At 33.7% G+C, this 21,079-nt stretch overlaps 1 protein-coding gene and 1 pseudogene across 11 annotated transcripts in view; one reads left to right on the forward strand and one right to left on the reverse strand.

Moving 5' to 3' along the window:
• The window catches only part of RB1 (RB transcriptional corepressor 1), a 217,807-nt gene that overhangs the window by 7,236 nt on the left and 189,492 nt on the right, over positions 1-21,079 (reverse strand). For all 11 annotated transcript variants that reach the window (XM_077158230.1, XM_077158231.1, XM_077158224.1 and 8 more), the window contains 8 exons: positions 16,401-16,546; positions 15,491-15,636; positions 9,456-9,560; positions 8,216-8,329; positions 7,955-8,118; positions 5,935-5,965; positions 2,123-2,265; positions 1,572-1,621 (listed from right to left, as the gene is read on the reverse strand). In XM_077158230.1, the coding sequence (XP_077014345.1) occupies positions 1,572-1,621; positions 2,123-2,265; positions 5,935-5,965; positions 7,955-8,118; positions 8,216-8,329; positions 9,456-9,560; positions 15,491-15,636; positions 16,401-16,546 (899 nt within the window). The remainder of the gene's footprint in view (positions 1-1,571; positions 1,622-2,122; positions 2,266-5,934; positions 5,966-7,954; positions 8,119-8,215; positions 8,330-9,455; positions 9,561-15,490; positions 15,637-16,400; positions 16,547-21,079) is intronic.
• Positions 16,829-20,215, forward strand: LOC143679464 (ubiquitin-conjugating enzyme E2 N pseudogene; annotated as a pseudogene).

The following is a 21,079-nucleotide window of genomic DNA, read 5'->3' on the forward strand; positions in this document are numbered from 1 at the left end:
GAGGGAATGGTCTCCTTACAAAGCTATAGATATCCTTAGGTTGGGAAATGACTTGAAGTTACAGCAAAGTCACACTTTGGACATGGGCATTTTAAAAGTACATTATTAATTACAATATAAGCAAAACAGAACACTTTTAATTACTTAAAACTCCTTAACTTTATAAAGAAGCATAAAGAATATTTACATTTGGAAAAGAAAGAAAAATAGTTATTCTAATTCTCCTCAAGCTTCTAGTCTGAGCTAGTCAGTCCTGTGATGACCTTTTAAATCAATTCTTGGAGGAAAGGTGAAAAGTATCTTGGAAAATTCTTTGGCCCTAGGGGTTAAGTCTCCTGCTGCTTCTCTCTAAATATCCAGCTACATGGAGGCCCTGACTTTGCCTTGGTAGAGGAAACACCATCAGAGCTAAGTGTGTCACTGGAAAGTGTACTTATTGACTATAGCAACTGAGCTCTTCTTTAAGAAAAATATACTTGTTATTACAGCTTTCTGCTTCTTTTTAAATGCATATTTGTGGGTTCCAAAATGTTTCCACATGTTTCCAAGGCTTGACTTGCTTTATGTCTATTTTAAAGTACTAGGGGAAAAATCATAACCATTTAAAAGTTAAAATGGGATTATATAAGTTAATCATAAAATCCAAAATGAGATTTGTTTATAACTAAAAGTTTTTAACAGTTTGGTATATTTAGCTTTAATTCCAAAGTTGGTATCTAAAAAAGTCACGTTGGGAGAACTCTAATTGGTATTGTTCCTATTGCTATGTCCTATGACCCTTGGAATGATAGTTTTAAGTTTGTATCTCCTAAATATTTTTCTTCTTTCTAAGTTCCAGTTCCTTTTCATATTAATGGGTCTAACATCAGAGATCAAGAAACACCATACTTACCATCATAATTACCTAAGACAGCCCAGTAGCAGTTACTAAACGTTGATCTCTTTATTATGTGCTTTCATTCTATAAAATCTACTGTAATTGGGTTAATCTTTTTAGTGGTTTAGGACAGGATTCCATTTGCTTAACATTCCAAATTTATGTCATTCTGCATAACTCAGATAAAGAAATCTGTGTTCTTTATCAAGATTCTGATTGCCAGTAAAGAAAACTTTTTTGCAATTAATTTTTTAAAGTTGCAAATTAGGAAAATTCAACCATGGCAAAATAATAAAGATTAAATTATCTTTAAATAAGGGTGATGATGCACAAGGTTATAAAACCTTGTCCTACATTCAACACTCTTAAGAGTTCCTCATCATAGTTCTGCAATCCTACAACATTTTCCAAAATCAGCCATTTATGTTCAGGATGTGGTCAAGCCATGTTTCACTTCTTAATCTTCCTGCATGAAAGACTTTAGAAAGGGTGAGGATGATCTTCACTTTGAATCATACATTTAATCCACAAATATGTGCAGGTAAATAATATATTCTCAATTGAATTATACTTTAAATGTATAAGAAACTCTGCTAATTAATTATATGAATGTATTCTTTTATAAAGTAAAAAGATCTTTTGTAATTGAAACAAAGTTCTTTATATTTCATACGCTGAAATGATAAATACTTACTCATTTCTGCCAATTTCTGTTGAAATTTGGACTCCCCTGGGAGATGTTTACTGCAGATTAAAAAAAAAAGTAAAATATTTCATATTTATATGTAGAAATGGAAGGCTCAAATTTCCATTAACTATGGTGCTTTCAATGACTTATTTTATGTTATTACTTTAGTGAATAGGTTTTAATTTCAAAAGTTTATAAACTAATCTAAAATATAAATATCATAATGATTTTACAATATTTTTCCAGTGGTACTTATAAAATATTGGTTAATATTTTCAAGAGTAAGCATTTTAAAATTTAATGTTAGAACTAAACATTTAGCAATGGCTTTTTTAAAAAGGTCAAATTTTAAACATCTGATGATTTCATTAAATTCATATACATGATATATGATTTGTATGGTGGGCACTTAACTTTGGAATATATTCATATCTGTCATTTTGGGTAATCCTTACAACTTCCCAGTACAAATCAGGAGCAGAGCTGGGCCTGGGTTCTCCAGATGACCAGCCTGACTCCTGCAGGAGCTGCTCTAGCAGTCTAAAAACTGTTCCTACCTTCCATCTGCTTCATCTGCTCCTTCAATATCAAAGCGTAGTTTTTTTAGTGGTTTAGGAGGGTCGCTTCCTTCAGCACCTCTTTTGAGTACACGGTCACTGTTACACACCATTTGATTTATTTTCTGGAACTTCTCCGAAGTCTATGAATTACAGAATTCTTTCATTTAAATCATCAAATACCAGTATTTTGTAGTTAACAACCCTTAATTGTAGTTTGAGGTGAGTCAAAAATCAGGCAGAGATAATAACTTCATTTTAATTTTCTGCTTTGACCAAATAAGAAATATAAAAAAACCTCAAAATCAGAGTAATGCCAACCCCATTCTGTCATAATTAATTACCACTCTTGTCTCTTCCCATGAGGCTCATGCTCTTTTCCAACAACTCTGATTTTGAAGATCTTGCTACCACATTTTCAGAATTCACTCACATAAAAAACTGGGGCTAACTTCTCAGAAGCATACAAAGTCAGAACAGCTTTCTGGAGACTGTTTTTAACAGATTTTTTTTTCTTTTTTTGAGAGTATAACAGAACCACAGGGGAAGGTCACAATTTTGGCAAGAGGTGAGCTTTCCAGAAATGATAATTTTTTATTATATAAATTATAAGTTTTATGTTGTCTAATTTTGTGGTTTATCTATTTTTAAACCATCATTGATAAATGGTATTTACTAAAATGATGTTAATTCAGAGTTTTTCAAATTAGAAATCAAATATCCAAAAGACTTAAATATTTGAGTCTATCCATATTACTGAAGTTGATTCAAGATTTATAATTCCTGAGGGAGGAACTTGTGACAGCAAAGCAAAGAGTTTTGGTAAGAAATAACAAAGGAGCAACATCTTATTATTATTTTTTTCAATACCAGAAAACATGTTACAAACATAAACATTCCTATTTTGATCATTCCGTTCTACATATATAATCAGCAATTCACAATATCATCATAGCTGCATATTCATCATCACGATCATTTCTTGGAACATTTGCAACCATTCAAAAAAAGAAATAAAACGAAAACAGAAAAAAAAATTCAAACATACCATACCCCTTACCCCTTCCTTTCATTGATCACTAGCATTTCAAACTGAATTTATTTTAACATTTGTTCCCCCTATTCTTTATTCTTATTCCATATGTTCTAATCATCTGTTGACAAGGTAGATAAAAGGAGCATCAGACACAAGGTTTTCACAATCACACAGTCACATTGTGAAAGCTCTATCATTATTCAATCATCATCAAGAAACACAGCTACTGGAACACAGCTCTACTCTTTCAGGCAGTTCCCTCCAGCCTCTCTGTTACATCTTGAATAACAAGGTGATATCTACTTAATGCGTAAGAATAACCTCCAGGATAACCTCTCAACTCTGTTTGGAATCTCTCAGCCACTGACACTTTGTCTCATTTCACTCTTTCACCTTTTGGTCAAGGAGGTTTTCTCAATCCCCTGATGCTGAGTCTCAGCTCATTCTAGGATTTCTGTCCCACACTGCCAGGAAGGTCCATACCCCTGGGAGTCATGTCCCACGTAGACAGGGAGAGGGTGGCGAGTTTGCTTGTTGTGTTGGCTGGAGAGAGAGGCCACATCTAAGCAACACAAGAGGCTCTCTTGGGGGTGACTCTTAGGCCTAATTTTAAGTAGGCTTGACCTATCCTTTGTGGGGTTAAGTTTCGTATGAACAACCCCAAGACTGGGGCTCAGCCTATAGTTTTGGTTGTCCACACTGCTTGTGAGAATATCAGGAATTCAACTTGGCAAGTCGAATTCTTCCCTGTTCTCACCATTCCCTGAAGGGGACCTTGCAAGTACTTTTTTATTCACTGTTCAAATCACTCTGGGATTTATCGGGGCTTCACTCTGGGCAAACCAACAAAATCTCATGTCCTACCCAAGGTTCCATGTACTTATGGTATTCAATCAAGCTGTTTACATAAGTTATATTAGGAAATGCACTAGTCAAAATATAAATTTTGTACCAAATAAAACATTTTTTGCTTTAGTCTCACACACAAGTTGAAATTTTAAGATATTAATTACCATCTATTTTCAGCACCCTGCAGTAATGACATTCCTTTGTTCTTCCTCATGCAAAAACATTTTTAAATTTTGTACATTTAGTCACTATCATTATACACTCTAGGCATTCCTAGATTATACCATCTCAATCTTTATCATCTATCTTTCTTTGTGATTTCATTTATGCCTCCAGCCCTCCTCCCTCTATCATTCTCACATTCAGCTTCATTCAGTGTTTTAACATAACATTTAACATTATAGTTCGGTAGTATTGTGCTGTCCATTTCTGAGTTTTTATATTCAGTCCTGTTGCACAATCTGTATCCCTTCAGCTCCAATTACCCAATTTCAATCTCCTGATGGTCTCTATTACCAACGAGATATTCCAAGTTTATTCACTACTATCAGTTCATATCAGTGAGACCATACAGTATTTGTCCTTTTGTTTTTGGCTAATCTCACTCAGTATAATGTCCTTAAGGTCTATCCATGTTGTTACATACTTCATAACTTTATTTTATCTTACAGCTGCATAATATTCCATCATATGTATATACCACAATTAGTTTAGCCACTCATCTGTTGATGGACATTTAGGCTGTTTCCATCTCTTCGCAATTATAAATAATGCTGCTATAAACATTGGTGTGCAAATGTCCATTTGTGTCCTTGCCCTTATGTCTTTTGAGTAGATACCTAGCAATGGTATTGCCGGGTCATATGGCAATTCTATATTCAGTTTTTTGAGGAACCGCCAAACTGCCTTCAACAGCAGGAACATCTTATTTTTATCCAAAGGACGAACATGTGGAAAGGCTCATTCCTTATCTATCTTAGAACTGGAATAAGGTGATTGTCTCTGGGATGTGTATTAATATGTTCATTTGAATTAAAAAATGAATTAGACTTCCTAATAGAAATTAAGTCATATTTAATTGACAATGAGGACTGGCTTTACTAATTATGCTTTGTTTTCCAAAAAATAATGACTAATTCTGCAGCAAAAAGGTTTCAAACAGAAAATACATTTAGAGCAACTAAATATATTTTAGCAGTTATTAAACTTATGATAAAATGTTTAGCTACCAGTTTTACAATATGGAAGAATGCACATATGACATATTCTCAATTCTTTTAAGTTTTGGCAAAGAAAAAAGTTTGAAGACCACTGCTCTTTCCCTACCCATATTCAAGCTTTTTATTTGATCCACCATCTCCTTTGTGAAGCCTAAGAGTCATAGCACATCTTGAGCTAAATATCAGAACATTTACTATTTGTAATATACAGTTAACATTTGGTCATTTAGCATACTAACTTTTATCTTTCTCTTGTCATTTGACTTGGGGCAGTGTGACAAAATCTGAAATGGTTCCCCCAAATCCCTACCTCTTGGTATTCACACAGTTGTGTAATCCTCCTCCCTTTCAGTGTGGGCTGGACCTACCATCTTGCTTCTAATAAAAGGAATATGGCAAAAATAAGGGATGTTACTTCCAATATTGTGGAGGGAGAAGACCAGTAGGTAGTGACTGGCTGGTATCATTTAGATATGGTGGCTACATTTTGGGGTATCTCATGTCAAAATAACCTCCTAATCCGTGACTTCAAAACTGTTTCCTAAATATTCCTGTTAGATTATATACATACATACAAAAATACACTGCAACATACCTGGATGAAATATTTGCACAGCAGTATTTGTAAATTCAAATTATAGTAATTTTCAATTTCTTTTATACTTACAAGTGCATGCCAGTATATTTCATACAAAGAAAATACTTACCCCAAATGATTCACCAATTGATACTAAGATTCTGTCAAGTTAAGATGAAATAAAAATTAGTTATTGAAAATCGCATATAAATATGCTATAATAAATATAACTCATCATTCTGAACTACCAGGAATACCAAATCAAAGGTTTTCTTTACCCCAGAATCACTGACAAATAATACTCACTAGGGGCTTATTCTAGAACAGTACGAGTCTAATCAGATACTAACCTGATGTCTAGATTTTTAAAGAAGAGCTACTTAGAACTCTAAGTCTGCAACAATATACTCTGCCAATGCCCACACTTAAAGAGGGTAAACAAAACCTACTTAGTTCCTCATAAACCAATGGGTATGTTATCAATTGAAAGTTTTCTTATTTTTCATATGAAATTTAATTTTTACTGGCAAGAACTTTCTATACTAACTAAGTAACAATTAGAATTCTAGTAAGAATCTATGGATATATATTAAAAGCTATTACATATCCTGGAATCATAAATCTCTATTAACCTGTTTGTTCTTGCTTGAACCACATAATTCATATTCTTGATAATAAAGCTGAAGAACAGCATTAGCTTGAAGCAATCCAACAAAGATTAGATCTTTGCCCACAGAACTAGTGGATGTATAGATTTTATTATCTGCCAATTCTTATTAAGTGGCCATTCAGTCCATATACAATATTTGATTAACTAGAATAAAAATGCTGGATAAACAGAGTGTTAAGGTGTATGCTTTTTGTTTTAAGATTCTTTCTTAATATCTGATCAATGATTTATCAGTTAGAATTTTCAGAATTTGACTTTTTTACCAAAGAATCCAAACCTGGAACTGATGTCAACATAATGTAATGATGTAAATAGTTGTCATTTGCAGGATAATACGGATTAATTATCACCTCTAAAAAGCTACCTATGCATACATTTTCACACAGCAGTGCGGAACTATGTGAATTTAATAAAATATACACGATGTGGTGTCTTAGTAACTGATAAGTTGTTGATTATCAGTACAGAGATATCCTAGCATAAGAGCACCAAATAAATTATGGTACACATAGGAGTATTTGTATATTGTCAATTATTTTTTACTTTCTATTTTTCTGTAGAGTTTGAAATTTTTACCATGAATGTTCATTACTTATATAATTGAATCAAATCACACAAGTGATTTCTAATGGGTTACTATATTTCCTTTCTCCTTGTATATATTTTTTGCCCATTAAGTAAAACTATATGGACTGATACTTTTTGAGATGTTGCCACATTAACTAAAGTGGCTAATCTGCCTCCCACTTTATACAAATAAAGCGGTTACAAACCATCCATGATAACATGTAGTAAGTCAACTGAAGCACTTCAAAGCCAGAAAGTACTTGCGGTTGAATGTGTGGATGATAACAAAGACTTGTAGTTGTGTAGAACCTTTCATCTGAGAATTTTAAACAGCCTCACACACATTTTCCTGATCCACAGTGCCCTTTTGAAGTAGAGGTGGAGAGACCTACTCAAGGTGATATAAGGAGACCCTAGGCAGAATTAAGGACAGAACTCTAAAGACTTAATTAACAGTAATAGTCATCTACACATAATTTATAGTCAGCTATACTTATTAAGATATCACTTTTTATAACAAACCAAGGTGAATAAGGCTTACAGAAAGAGTTTACAGGACATCTAATAAACTACAGAATAAAAATTCTTAACCAGAAGTAATCTATTTTGTTTAGAAGAATAACTACTTACAAAAATATGAAAGTGTTTTGAAACCTACAACCAAACTGGTTCTCAAGGCTGTTAACAAAAGAACAGACCCAGCAGACAGGAAAAAATGAGACCGGATTTGCAAACCTATCCAAGTAACCAGATTCTTTCTTTCCCCCACAAATCTTATCATGTCATCTAATATACATAAACAAATTAGTGACTAAACAGTTTAGCTTATTTAAAATAAAGCTTTATATTTTAATAATTGGATCAAAATAATATCATCTTATTCTCTATCATCTTCCTAAAGAGAAATGCAAACCTTGATCTTGGAGTCATTTTTGTTGGAGTTGGTAGACCTTCTGACATCTTATATGAACTCTTCAGTGGTGATATATAGATGTTTCCCCCAGGAATCCGTAAAGGTGAACTAGAAAACTTATAAGGGCTTCGAGGAATGTGAGGTATTGGTGACAAGGTAGGGGGCTAGAACAACAACCAAAAAGTAGACCATTCAATACTTTAGTGAGATCCACTACTTTATAACTAGATTTTCACATTCGAAAGAATACTTTCAACATACCCTGGTGGAAGCATACTGCAAAATATTTGTTTTCAGTCTCTGCATGAAGACCGAGTTATAAAACACTATAATAGAATCATACTCCTGGTCTCTGATCAAAACACGTTTGAATGTCTGAGGAAGAAGAGTAAAAAAGTTGTTAAATGAATTTAATTTATCGCTTTAGTTTTTCTTTTCTAATAGTCTGTAATACTTTTAACTAGTAATAAGTACATATTATACAAGGAAAAATTATCTAAAAAGGCCTTCTTAGGCTTGTAATACAGCTTTCATAACAAAAATGAAATGTGGCAGAATGTGGACAAAGTCAAGATTCGGAGGAGCACCCAGGCAGCAGCAGTAGGGGCTGGCCGGGGAGAAGCAGAGCTGGGTGGCCCTCAGAGAGAGAGGAGTGGACGGGCTGATAGGGTGGGATTTAAAGTGACAGAGTAGAGCAAACATCAACAATATTATCCTTCAATATTCTGACTACATTCTTTGGCCCAAATATCTCTGTATCCTCCCCTCCACACTCCAATGCATACTTTTACCATGAGAGTTCACCAGAAGCACACACTCAGTAAAAGCATTATATTTTTCTGATAGAAAGATTTTACTTAAATTTTAGTTATGTAAAAGGAAAGGATTTTTATAAGATGGATGCCTCTGATACATACAATTAATGACAGAATTTAGAAAACAACTTCAAAGATACAAGCAAAAACAAACTGGGTTCATTTTACTTTTGAAAACTCCAATGATAAATGGTATTCCAACCCTGAAAATAACTCATAACTAACCTGAAACAGAAGAGTATGAATGTATATACACCAAGCATATTTTGCATAACTAATTTTTCTCTAAAAGGAAGACAAATTGGAAATATAAAATGTGCACTTATTTATGGAGATGTTTATTATTAATTTATAAATTGCATTGACACTGGTTTTTCCTATAAGTAGTAAAAATAACTTAAATATCTAATGTCCTGTGACTCATGTCAAGTTTAATATAAATATCCTGCTTAGTGCAGAGGTACAGTATTCTTGGTAACTTTAAAATATGAATTTAGACATTAAAGTAACTTTGCTTTCCAAGTTCCATTTTTGTTACAAATAATTAACCAATAATTTAAAAGTAAAAATCAAATAACCAATAATTTAAGTAAAAATCGAATTCACATAATAAGGACCAAATGTGCTATCTATTAATGACTGAAATTATCAAATAAAAAAAAATTGTACCCTGGAAGATTACCTACCTCCTGTACAGCATGAGGAAGGTCCTTGTATGCAGTTACAATTATTTTGAATTTAAGGTCTATATTCTTCACTTTGCATATGCCATACATGGAGCACATCATAATCTAGTAAATAAATGTGATGTAAAAACAGTCAAAATTTTATTGTATGGTTTTGTTCTGATAAAAAAAGCACTGCTATATTGCTTTTAGCCTTGAAAAACAGAAATTTAAATTCCAATAGCTTTTCCCATCTGTGTGTTCATTTTTAAAGTCTATGTGAAATGTTTAACCTAAATTGTATTTAAAGAACCAAATGCAAATAGTCAATTCTAGGTTATTTAGGACTGATCATTTGGTTGGTAAATTATCTTAACTTTGGCTCCTGTTCCTTAAATGTTACTGGGAAGAGAAAAGTTGAAACTGGAATCAGTTAATTATGTAATCAGCACCTTAAAAAAAAATTCAGGTTTGACAAAGTTTCAAATTATCAGATAAATAATACTGGAGACTCATGGTGGTTGGTTGTAGTGACTAGAATGGGGCAAGATAGGTCTTCTGGATTGTTGCTCATGTTTTATTTCTCGGTCTGGGTGCTGGTTATATAGATGAGTCCAACTGCAGAATTTACAGATGCATTCTTCTGATATATGGACTTTTCTATAGCATTTTATGCTTCAGAAAAAATATTTTTAATGTAAAAATGAGTAAAATTTGAAATGATTCCTGTGACTTTAAAACCTCAGGTTTACTTAATTTATATGAACTTCATAACCCAATTTAAGCATTCCTACCTTCTGTAACAATCTTACTCAGCCTTCTGCTCTTACCAAGAATACCTACTAGTCACCCTCTGTTTGGTATCCTACCAGCTCAAATTCCTCTAATTTAGAATGCCATCCAATATTCTCTTTGCTAATTTCACATCTTTCTCCTATTTCAATACATTTCAAAGGCATGTCTCACAAAAACCTTTTTGGGAGGTTACCAACTCTCTCTATAAATTTTTAGCACTGCTGACTATCCTTTACAGTTGTAAAAGGCAGTAGAACCTTAAGGTGTTAAGTGCCTATTGTTTTGAAACCCAATATACTAGAATTTATCCAAATATACTTCTGCAAAATATACATATTTACAAGTTACATCATTATACAATGATCTAGCCTTCATTCAAAATATCTCTTATATGAGAAACAATGCTATTGATCTTAATAAAAAAAAGGATAAAGGCAGAATGAACAATAAATAAGATAAATGAAATGGTAACATTTCTAGAAAATTACAAACTCGTGAAACTGACTCAAGAAATAAAAAAAAAATCTGAATACACCTATAAGGTGAAATTCAATTAGTAATAAAAAAAAATACACCCACAGGCAGATATAGCTTCACAGGAAGCCTCAGGCCTTTTTGTTTTCCCTCAGCTCCAGCAAGAAGGTGAGTCTGTGGACTCCTCTCATACCCTCACAGACTGTGGCCCAGGGTAGATCCAGACCTGGGGACCGTGCCGGGCCCAAAGTGTGTCTAGGGAAGTTTCAGAGCAGGGTGGGATGATTTACACAAAGAAGCAGATTGTGTACTCTGAAAAGCCCATGTTCATTTCATCTGTAATAGCGAGCACTGAGGAAGTCATAGTAATAACAGGATAAGGAAGAGAAGCTGATCATGGATTATATGACCATGGAAGTTGAGGAGGAAGCTGTGACTATTGTGGATTCTTCTCTAATCCAACAGCAGAACACAGAAGAAATGGAACCTACTGTTGGGTTCCTTCCTGTTGAATTCCAGGTAAAACTATTAGAGATCACTTCATTTACAAAAAGAAAGAAAGAAAGGAACACTGCAACTGGAAATTAATCATGAAATTATTCTCCTAGCCACCATATTCACAAGAAGTTTTCTAATACAATACAATTCCAATAAAAGCAAGCTATATTGTAGAGATTATATATACATTTTTAACTTATGATCATTCCTTTCTACATATATAATTAGTAATTCACAATATCATCACATAGTTGTATAGTCATCATCATGATCATTTCCCAGAACATTTGCATCAATTCAGAAAAAGAAATAAAAAGAAAACAGAAAAAATTTCATACATACCATATCCCTTACCCCTCCCTTTCAGTGATCACTAGCATTTCAATCTAAATTTATTTTAACATTTGTTCCCCCTATTATTTATTTTTATTCCATATGTTTTACTTATCTGTTGATAAAATACATAAAAGGAGCACCAGACACAAGGTTTTCACAATCACACAGTCACATTGTGAAAGCTATATCATTATACAATCATCTTCAAGAAACATGGCTACTGGAACACAGCTCTACATTTTCAGGCAGTTCCCTCGAGCCTCTCCATTATATCTTGAATAACAAGATGATATCTATTTAATGTGTAAGAATAACCTCCAGGATAACCTCTCAACTCTGTTTGGAATCTCTCAGCCATTGACACTTTATTTTGTCTCATTTTGCTCTTCCTCCTTTTGGTACAGAAGGTTTTCTCAATCCCTTAATGCTGAGTCTCAGCTCATTCTAGGGGTTTTCTCAATCACTTGATGCTGAGTCTCAGCTCATTCTAGGGGTTTTCTCAATCACTTGATGCTGAGTCTCAGCTCATTCTAGGATTTCTGTCCCACATTGCCAGGAAGGTCCACACTCCTGGGAGTTTGCTTGTTGTGTTGGCTGGAGAGAGAGAGGTCACATCTGAGCAACAACAAAAGAGGTTCTCTTGGGAGTGACTCTTAGGCCTAATTTTAAGTAGGCTTGACCTATCCTTTGTGGGGTTAAGTTGCAGAGAAATTACAGGTAACAGTTTTAAACCACCTTGAATTTTTACATTAGCTATTATTTCATGACTTCTAAAACTGTCCAAACAGTGAATTAAAAGCCTTGAAATTAACTCAAGCATAAGGGTTTTATTGTGCTTTTCTTAATATTTTAAATCTTCAGGTGTCAAAAAGTTTTTAAGATGTACAAAACTATAGTATGAAGTTTGAGTATTCTGATTAAGAACCTGATCGTAGTTTAAAATGTGTTAAACTTAGCGTAGAAATTTTAATAAAGAAAAACTGATATCTTTTTGGTTGTTTAAAACAAAAGAAAACAAACAAATACAAAAAACTGCCCACAAAGGAAAGCCTTGAATCACATGCCTTCACTGGTGAATTCCACCAAACATTTAAAGAATAATTAATACCAATTCATCCCAAACTCTTCTGAAATTAGAAGAGGCAGGAACATCTCCCAACTCATTCTGTGAAGCCAGTATTTCCCTTATACCCAAACCAAAGATATCACAAGAAAAGAAAATACAGACCAATATCCTTTATGAATATAAATACAAAAGCCCTCAACAAAATACTAGCAAACCAAATCCTGCAACCTGTCAAAAAGACATACACAATGATCAGAAATGCAAGGTTAGTTAAGATCTGAAAATTACTTACATAATATATCAGTATGATAAGAAAAAAGTTCCACAGATTAACTCAACTGACACAGAAAAGCATTTAATAATATTTAACACCCCTCCATGATAAGAGCACTCAAAAACTAGTAGGAGAAGAAAACTTCAACTTGAAAATGTGCACCAAGAGAAAGCCTATCGTATTTAGTGGTGAAAGACTCAATGGTTTTCCCCTAAAATCAGGAACAAGACAAGGATGTCTGTTCTCACCACTTCCATTCAACTTTGTACTAGAGCTTCTAGCCAGGGCAAACAGGCAAGAATATTAACTAAAAGGCATTCAGATTGAAAAGGAAATCACTTCTATTTGCAGATGACATATTACATATTGAAAATGCTAAGAAATCCATTAAAAAACTAATAAAGGAGCTAAGTTCGCTTAACTCCTAATAAAAATCAATTGTATTTCTACAGATTAGTAGTGAAAACTATGAGAACAAAATTAATAAAACAATTCCATTTACAACAGTGTCAAAAAGAATAAAATACTTAGGAATAACTTTAACAAAACAAGTGAAAGATTTTTAACAACTCTAAAAACTAAAAAAATGTTGAAAGAAATTAAATAAGATCTAAATAAATGGAAAGACATCATATATTCATATTTCACACAACTTAATATTGTTAAATGACACTATATTTCAACTTGATCTACAGATTTAATGTAAAACCTATCAAAATCCCAGTTGACTTCTTATAAGCAATTGACAAGCTGATCCTAAAATTCACATGGAAATCCAATCAGAACAGCCAAAACAATCTTGAAAAAGTAAAGCTGGAGAACTCACATTTCCCAATTTCACAATGTATATCAAGACAATGTGGCACTGGCATAAGGATAGACATACAGATCAGTGAAACAGAACTGACAGTCCAGAAATAAACCCTCATATTTACAGTTGATTTTAAACAAGCATGCCATGACAATTCAACAGAGAAAGAAAAGTCTTTTCAACAAAATGGTGTGGAACAAATGGCATCCAACATACAAAAAAAAAAAAAAGTTGGACCACTGCCTCACACCATATACAAGAACTAGCTCAAAATGGATCAAAGACTTAAATACAAGAGGTAAAACTACAGAACTCTTACAGAGGAAAACAAGGGTAACTCTTCATGATCTCAGAGTTGGTGATGTTTTATTAACAACAACAACAAACAACAACAAAGCAACAAAAGAAAAAAGAGGTAAACAAAATTAAAAACCTTTGTGCTTCAAGGGATGCTGTCATGGAGGTAAAAAGACAACTCACAGAGTGGGAGAAAATATTTGCAAATCATATATCTGATAAGGGATGTGTACACAGAACTCTTACAACTCAGTAATAAAACAAATAGCCCAAATAAAAAATGGGTAAAGGGACAAACAGACATTTCTCCAAAGAAGGTACGCAAATGGCCACTAAGAAAAGATGTTTTTTTTTTTATTAATTAAAAAAAGAATTAACAAGACAATTAGAAATCATTCCAATCTACATGTACAATCAGTAAAAGAAAAGATGTTTAACATCAAGAAATACAAATAAAAACTACAATGAGACAACACTTCATAGCCACTAGGATGGCTATAATAAAAAAAAAAATAGATTGGTGAGGATCGGGAGAAATTGGAACCTTTACACACTGCTAGTAGTAATGTCAAATGGTGCAGACACTTGGAAAATAATCTGGCAATTTCTCAAAAAGTGAAACACAGAGTTACCAGATGACCCAGTAATTCTATTCCTAGATATATACTCAACATAAATGAAACATATTCCCACACAAAAAACTGTGCATGAACGATTAAAGCAGCATTACTCATAACAGCCCCAAAGTGGAAACAACCTAAATTTTCATCAATTAATGAACAGATAAAACATAGTGTGGATTGTTGTTTGGCAATAAAAAAGAATGAAGTATTGATACCTGCTACAACATAGTTGAACCTTGAAAATATTATGCTAAGTGAAGGAAGCCAATCACAAAACACCACATATTGTACAGAATAGGCAAATCCACAGAGACAGAAAGCAGTTTAGTGGTTCCATAGTTCTGTGAAAACCAGTGAATTTCAATGGAGCAATTGTGTGGTATGTGAATTATATATCAATAAAGCTGTTACCAAAAAATATCCATCTTAACCTATGTTATAGAGAAGAAAGAGAAGGATATGAGAGCTTGTTCTTTATATATTAATTAAATCATTAATTTGTTCATTCATTCATTCACTCAACATATACTGTTTTAGATCCTCTGATTCTCAAGTCTCATGCTTTTCAGCCACCAAAATGAAATCTAGCTTACCAAAATGCAAAAAAGCCTATGAAAAGTAGGCTCAGCAGGCTCTATAGTGATTTCTGCCAATAACATCTTTTATTTCACTAAATAAGTAAAGTTACTGAAATATATTCTTGAGTTCTAAAGCTTTAGTTTCTAACAATCACAGCAAAAATACATAGTATCCAACAAGTGAGTATATATTAAGCCTACTAAACTAATCTAATTTCTGATTTGAATCTAATCTTTTCTTAAGAAATCAGTGCTTAGTTAACAAGTAATTAGACAGAAGAATTGAAGTGCTTGATCTTCTTACCTGGTCCAAATGCCTGTCTTTCATGAGTTCATACTCATTTTGCAGTGTGTGCTGGAAAAGGGTCCAGATGATGTGTTCTAGTTCTGGGTGGTCAGACAGAAGGCGGGCACACAGCGTATTTAGTCGGAGATATGCTAGCCGGTACACTGCGGAAGATAGGGGAATTAGCCATGTTTTCCGTGCATTTTGAATTACAAGTGGATTTTTTCATAACATTAAATTGCTAAAACGATAACGCTATCAAATGGCATTTTAACAGTAACCTCCTATGACTATTTTCTTTATGAATAAATGATCCCTAGACTTGGCTAGGTAAATAGAGGACACAATAATACTTGCTGAATTAATTATTATAGCATGAAGTTGAGACAGAAGGTAGACTGGAAGAAAGGACATAAGATATTATAAACTAAAATCAGAAAACAAATAGGGCTTGTTTCAGCTCTGCTGTTAATCACTCATCACAGATGCTGAAAATTCTCATTAATAATATATTCAAGAGGGATAATTATTTTTTAAATGGAATTGTCAGTTTCCATTAATTTTTCTCACCCTAAATAAAGTCGTGTATAAATATTAATTTAAAAGCATAAAACAGCAGCAGTAATGTGAAGACATATAATACTTTCTGAGTGATTACTCTCTGGTAGGCACTACTGGAAACATTTTATATGCATAAGTTCATTTAATTATCTCTAAAACCCTATAAGGTATTTTACTATTATTATTATTATAAGGTAGATTATTATCATTTCCGCTTTACTGTAGAGAAAACTGAGGCACAGATGAGATGAGGCACAGATATTAAATGACCTGACCAAGGTCATACCTAGTAAGTAGAGGAGCCATGATTTGAACCCAGGCAGCCTGGTTTCAGAGTCCATGATCTTGAAAGTAATTATCTACTAACCTTTTTTGTAAAAGAGTGAAAGGGAGGTAGATCTCAATGGCTTCTGAGTATGGAAGGCTGAGGTTGCTTGTGCCTCTGCATTTGGAGTAGAATTTACCCGTATTGTTGACCCTTTTTTCTTTGGGGATCTTACGGGAGAAAGATACCTAGATATGTTCAAAGGGAAAGGTCTTCATTTGAAATTTTCTCAGAATCTCATACACATATACACACATAATGCTATTCATATATGTACAGACATAACTTGTCCATTTAATCTGCTATCAATTTCCTAGAGCAGGCTATTTAAATACAAGCTGTAAAAGACAGACTATAGAAATACTAAGCTCGTCATCATCATGTCTAATTTTACTTAACAGCTTTTCCCAGAATTACTGCCTATTGAAAAAAACAGCTGTACATGTATATAATGTTCAATTTTAGCAATTATGGTGGAATTGAGACCAGAAAATGATACCACCTTGAAAGAACAAGTTATTGATACCAAAATAATGCTGTCATATTTCTGATTTTCCTCTTTGAAAAATCTGTATTGATAACCATGGTTCATAATATATGATAATTATGGATCACATATATGATAAAAAATATATATACACATATATATACAGTACAGCATTCAATGAATAAGTTAGACACTATCAAGGCAGATTTACATCTGTGTACCAAATACATCAGGTATAAATCAAAGGCAAATATATTAGTAAATATTCTCTCTCAATTCCTGGAAGTTCTATTGCTCTGGGTTGCCTCCTTTTTAACAGAATAATCTAGATCCACTTTTTGATTCTGTTTCAGTAGCTGAGAAATAATTCTGAGCAAGAAGCAGGATTTGTACCTCATTATGGATGTTTCTACTACATGTACTATACTAATTAGTAGATTAGTAAAAGGGAATTACCATCACAGTAATATTATACTTTACAGTATCTGGCGGCCTACTATCATCCTGGGAGTTTCCCTTCAGTTTCCTGACAATATTGCAGACTGCCTCAACTTGGGTGGAGTTCCAGGTGCAAATATCCAATTACCTAACCGAAATCACTATATGAATCTGAAACTTAATAAGGCCCAAACAGAGCTTCTGATGTCTTTCCCATCTCAGCAAATGTTTCTTTCTACATTACCCAGTTTCTTAATTAAAAAACCTAGGAGTCATTTGAAATTTTACCCTTTTCCTCATTCCTCAATTCCAATGCAAAACCAAATTTTATTAAGTCTATCTCTAAAAAATATCCTGAAGCTTCCCATTTCTTTCAATCTCTACTGCCATACCTAAGATAAAGTCACCTACATTTCTCAGTTGGATTGCTGAAATAGTCTTCAAACTGGTCTCAAAAGTTTCTCCTTTGCCCTTTCTTTCCCTTTTCCAAACCAATGTGTCCTCCAAAGAGCAGCCAGAGTGGTCCTTTAAAAATACAGATTATAACAACCTACACCCTGTTTTAAATTCTTAATGTTTTTTCACTGACCTTATAAAACCAAACTCTTTACTATGCCCTATGGGAATCTACAAGATCTAGCCACAGTTTGCCTCCCCAACCTCAACTAGTTCCACTTTCCTCTTTCTCTGGATAGCCACACTGGGGTTTCTTTCTATCCCTCACACCAGTCATGTCTGACCTGCCCTAGGGCTTTTTTACTTGATGTCTGCTCTGCTAGAAAGACTGTCATGCAAATTTTTGCCTGGCTAGCATCTATATGCCCTTGAGTTTCAGTTATAAACAGTATTTCATCAGAGAAAGCATCCCTAAACATTCCATTACCCTCTCAATTACTCTCTTCCACATCACTCTGTTTACTTCCTTTACAGTACTGATTACATTCTATATTCATCTTACCAGTTTTCATGTTCATTTCCTGTTTCCTTCCTTCAGAATATATACTTTATGAGGGGAAGGATCTAGTCTCTCTTAAACATCTTTGTTCTTTACAGCGCTTAGAATACTTTCCGGCACACAACAGATAAGCTTATTGAATTAAAGGAAAAAATAAGGCTTGAAAGGAGGTTCAATACAAAAAAATCAATTAATGCAATATACCACATTAACAGATCAAAAGGGACAAACCACATGATCATCTTGATTGACACAGAAAAGTTATCTGACAAAATTCAGCATCTTCCTGATAAAAACATTTCGAAAGACAGAAAAACAAGGAAACTTGCTCAACATAATAAAGGGCAACTATGAAAAACCCACAACTAACATCATATTCAGTGATGAAAGACTGAAAGCTTCCCCTCTAAGATCTGGAATAAGACAAGGATGTCTACTGCCACCACTGTTGTCCAACATTGTGCTAGAACTTCTACCTAGAGCAATCAAGCAAGAAAAAGAAATAAAAGGTATTCAAATTGAAAAGGAAGAAATAAAATTTTCACTATTTGAAGATGACAGGATTCTATATTTAGAAACTCCCCAAAAATCTACAACAAAGCCACTAGAGCTAAAAAAAAAACGAGTTAAGCAATGTGGCACAAGACAAGGTTAACAAGCAAAAATCAGTAGTGTTTCTTATACACTAGTAATGAGCAATCTGAGGAGGAAATCAAGAAAAAAATTCCATTTACAATAGCAACTTAAAGAATCAAATATCTAGGAATAAATTTTACCAAAGATGTAAAGGACCTGTACACAAAAACCTACAAAGCATTGCTAAAAGAAATCAAACATGACCTAAATAAGTGGAAGGACATTCCACTGTTCATGGATTGGAAGAGTATATGTTATTAAGATGTCAATTCTATCCAAATTGATTTACAGATTCAGTACAATCCCAATCAAAATTCTAACAGCCTACTTTGCAGAACTGGAAAGGCCAACTACCAAATTTATTTGGAATGGTAAGAGGCCTGGAATAGCCAAAAACATCTTAAGAAAGAAGGATTAAGTTGTAATTCTCACACTTTCTGACTTTAAAGCACATTACAAATTTACAGTGGTCAAAATAGCATGATTCTGACATAAAGATAGACAAATTGATGAATGGAATAAAATTGAGAGTTCAGAAATACACCCTCATATCAAGGGTCAACTAACTTTTTTTTTCAGGTGCATGTTGTGGGAATTGAACCTGGGTCTCCCGCATGGAAGGTGAGCATTCTACCACTGAACCACTCATGCACCCAAATGATTTTTGACAAGGCTGCCAAGTTTACTCAACTGGGACAGAACAGTCTTTTCAACAAAAGGTGCTGGGAGAACTGGATATCCATATCTAAAAAACTGAAAGGGGACCCCTCCCTCACACTTACACAGAAATTAACTCAAAATAAATCTAAGCGCTCCACTCCTGTGAGACAATCAGAGCTGGGAATAAAAACAGAGGCTGAACTTGGGAACTGACAAGATGAACGGGCTTATCCTCTCAGGATCATCAAGAAAACCCAGTGTTTGCTGGCAGAACCAGTCCCTGGTATTAACGCAGAAACAGATGAGAGTGACACCCATTATTTTCATGTGGTTAACACTGGCCCCCAAGTTAAGTCCTTTGAGAAAGGGACTTTTAAACTTACACTATTTCTTCCAGAAGAATACTCGATGGTAGCCCCTAAAGTATGTTTCATGACCAAAATTTACCACTCTAATGTAAATAAGTTGGGAAGAATAAATACATTAAGATATTTTTAAAGATAAGTGTTTCCAGCACCGCAGATCCACACAGTTCTGCTATCAATCCAGGCTTTGTTAAGTGCTCCCAATCCAGATGATCCATTAGCAAATGATGCAGTAGATCAGTGGAAAGTCAATAAAGTACAAGCCACAGAAACAGCTGGAGCATGGAGTAAGCTATATGCCATAAATAATATTTAAATTGATCTGATCATCAACTGTGCATCACTTCCCCTGTTCTGCCAAGATTTTTTTCCTTTTTTGTTTTCATTTAATGGACACAAGTCTTAGAAACATTCAGAATAAAAGCCCAGTCATTTTCAGTCCTGTGGTGATTAAATACACATTAGTAAGTTTATGTCTTGACCTCATTCACTGTTAAAAAGTATGAGCAGAGCCTAGAAGTACCATCTGGATTGTTGCAAATGTTTAAAAGCAGTGGCCCCTTTTCCTGCTTTTATTCACATCCCCCAACACGATTTAAGTATAAAGCACTGTGAATGAAGGTAGTTGGTAAGGTTATCTGCAGGGATGCAAGTGTTTTCCTTCATTTTATTTTTATTTTTTCATTTTTGAGGAGGGTGTTAGTTTTATTTTAATTTTATGAACTCCTTTCCCTCCTTTTTTAAGGTGATCTAATTAAATGTATTAGTTGAAAGCGACTAACCAGTTGTTTTCAGAATAATCCTCTAGCCAAGTCTAACTTTATTTAGAGGCCAAAAAAGGACAAGCTTGATTGCCTGAACCAAAATGGGAACACCAAACAAACATCACAGCCCTCACTAATTTATTGCAACTTTTCTGTCAAGTGTAGAAGCCTCCCTTCAAAAAAAGAAGCTTGTGACTATTTTGTATGGCTTGCCTGGAAACTTTTATAAGTTTTATGTTTCAGTAAAATATTGTTCATTATTCTAAAATATATATATATATATATATCAAAGACCTAAACATAAGAGACAGTACCATAAAACCCTTAGAAGGAAATGTAGGGAAGTATTTCAAGATCTTGAGGTAGGTCGTGGTTTCTTAGACCTTATACACAAAGCACAAGTAATGGAAGAAAAA

The sequence above is a fragment of the Tamandua tetradactyla genome, chromosome 4, assembly GCF_023851605.1.
Source record: "Tamandua tetradactyla isolate mTamTet1 chromosome 4, mTamTet1.pri, whole genome shotgun sequence".
Classification (NCBI taxonomy): domain Eukaryota; kingdom Metazoa; phylum Chordata; class Mammalia; order Pilosa; family Myrmecophagidae; genus Tamandua; species Tamandua tetradactyla.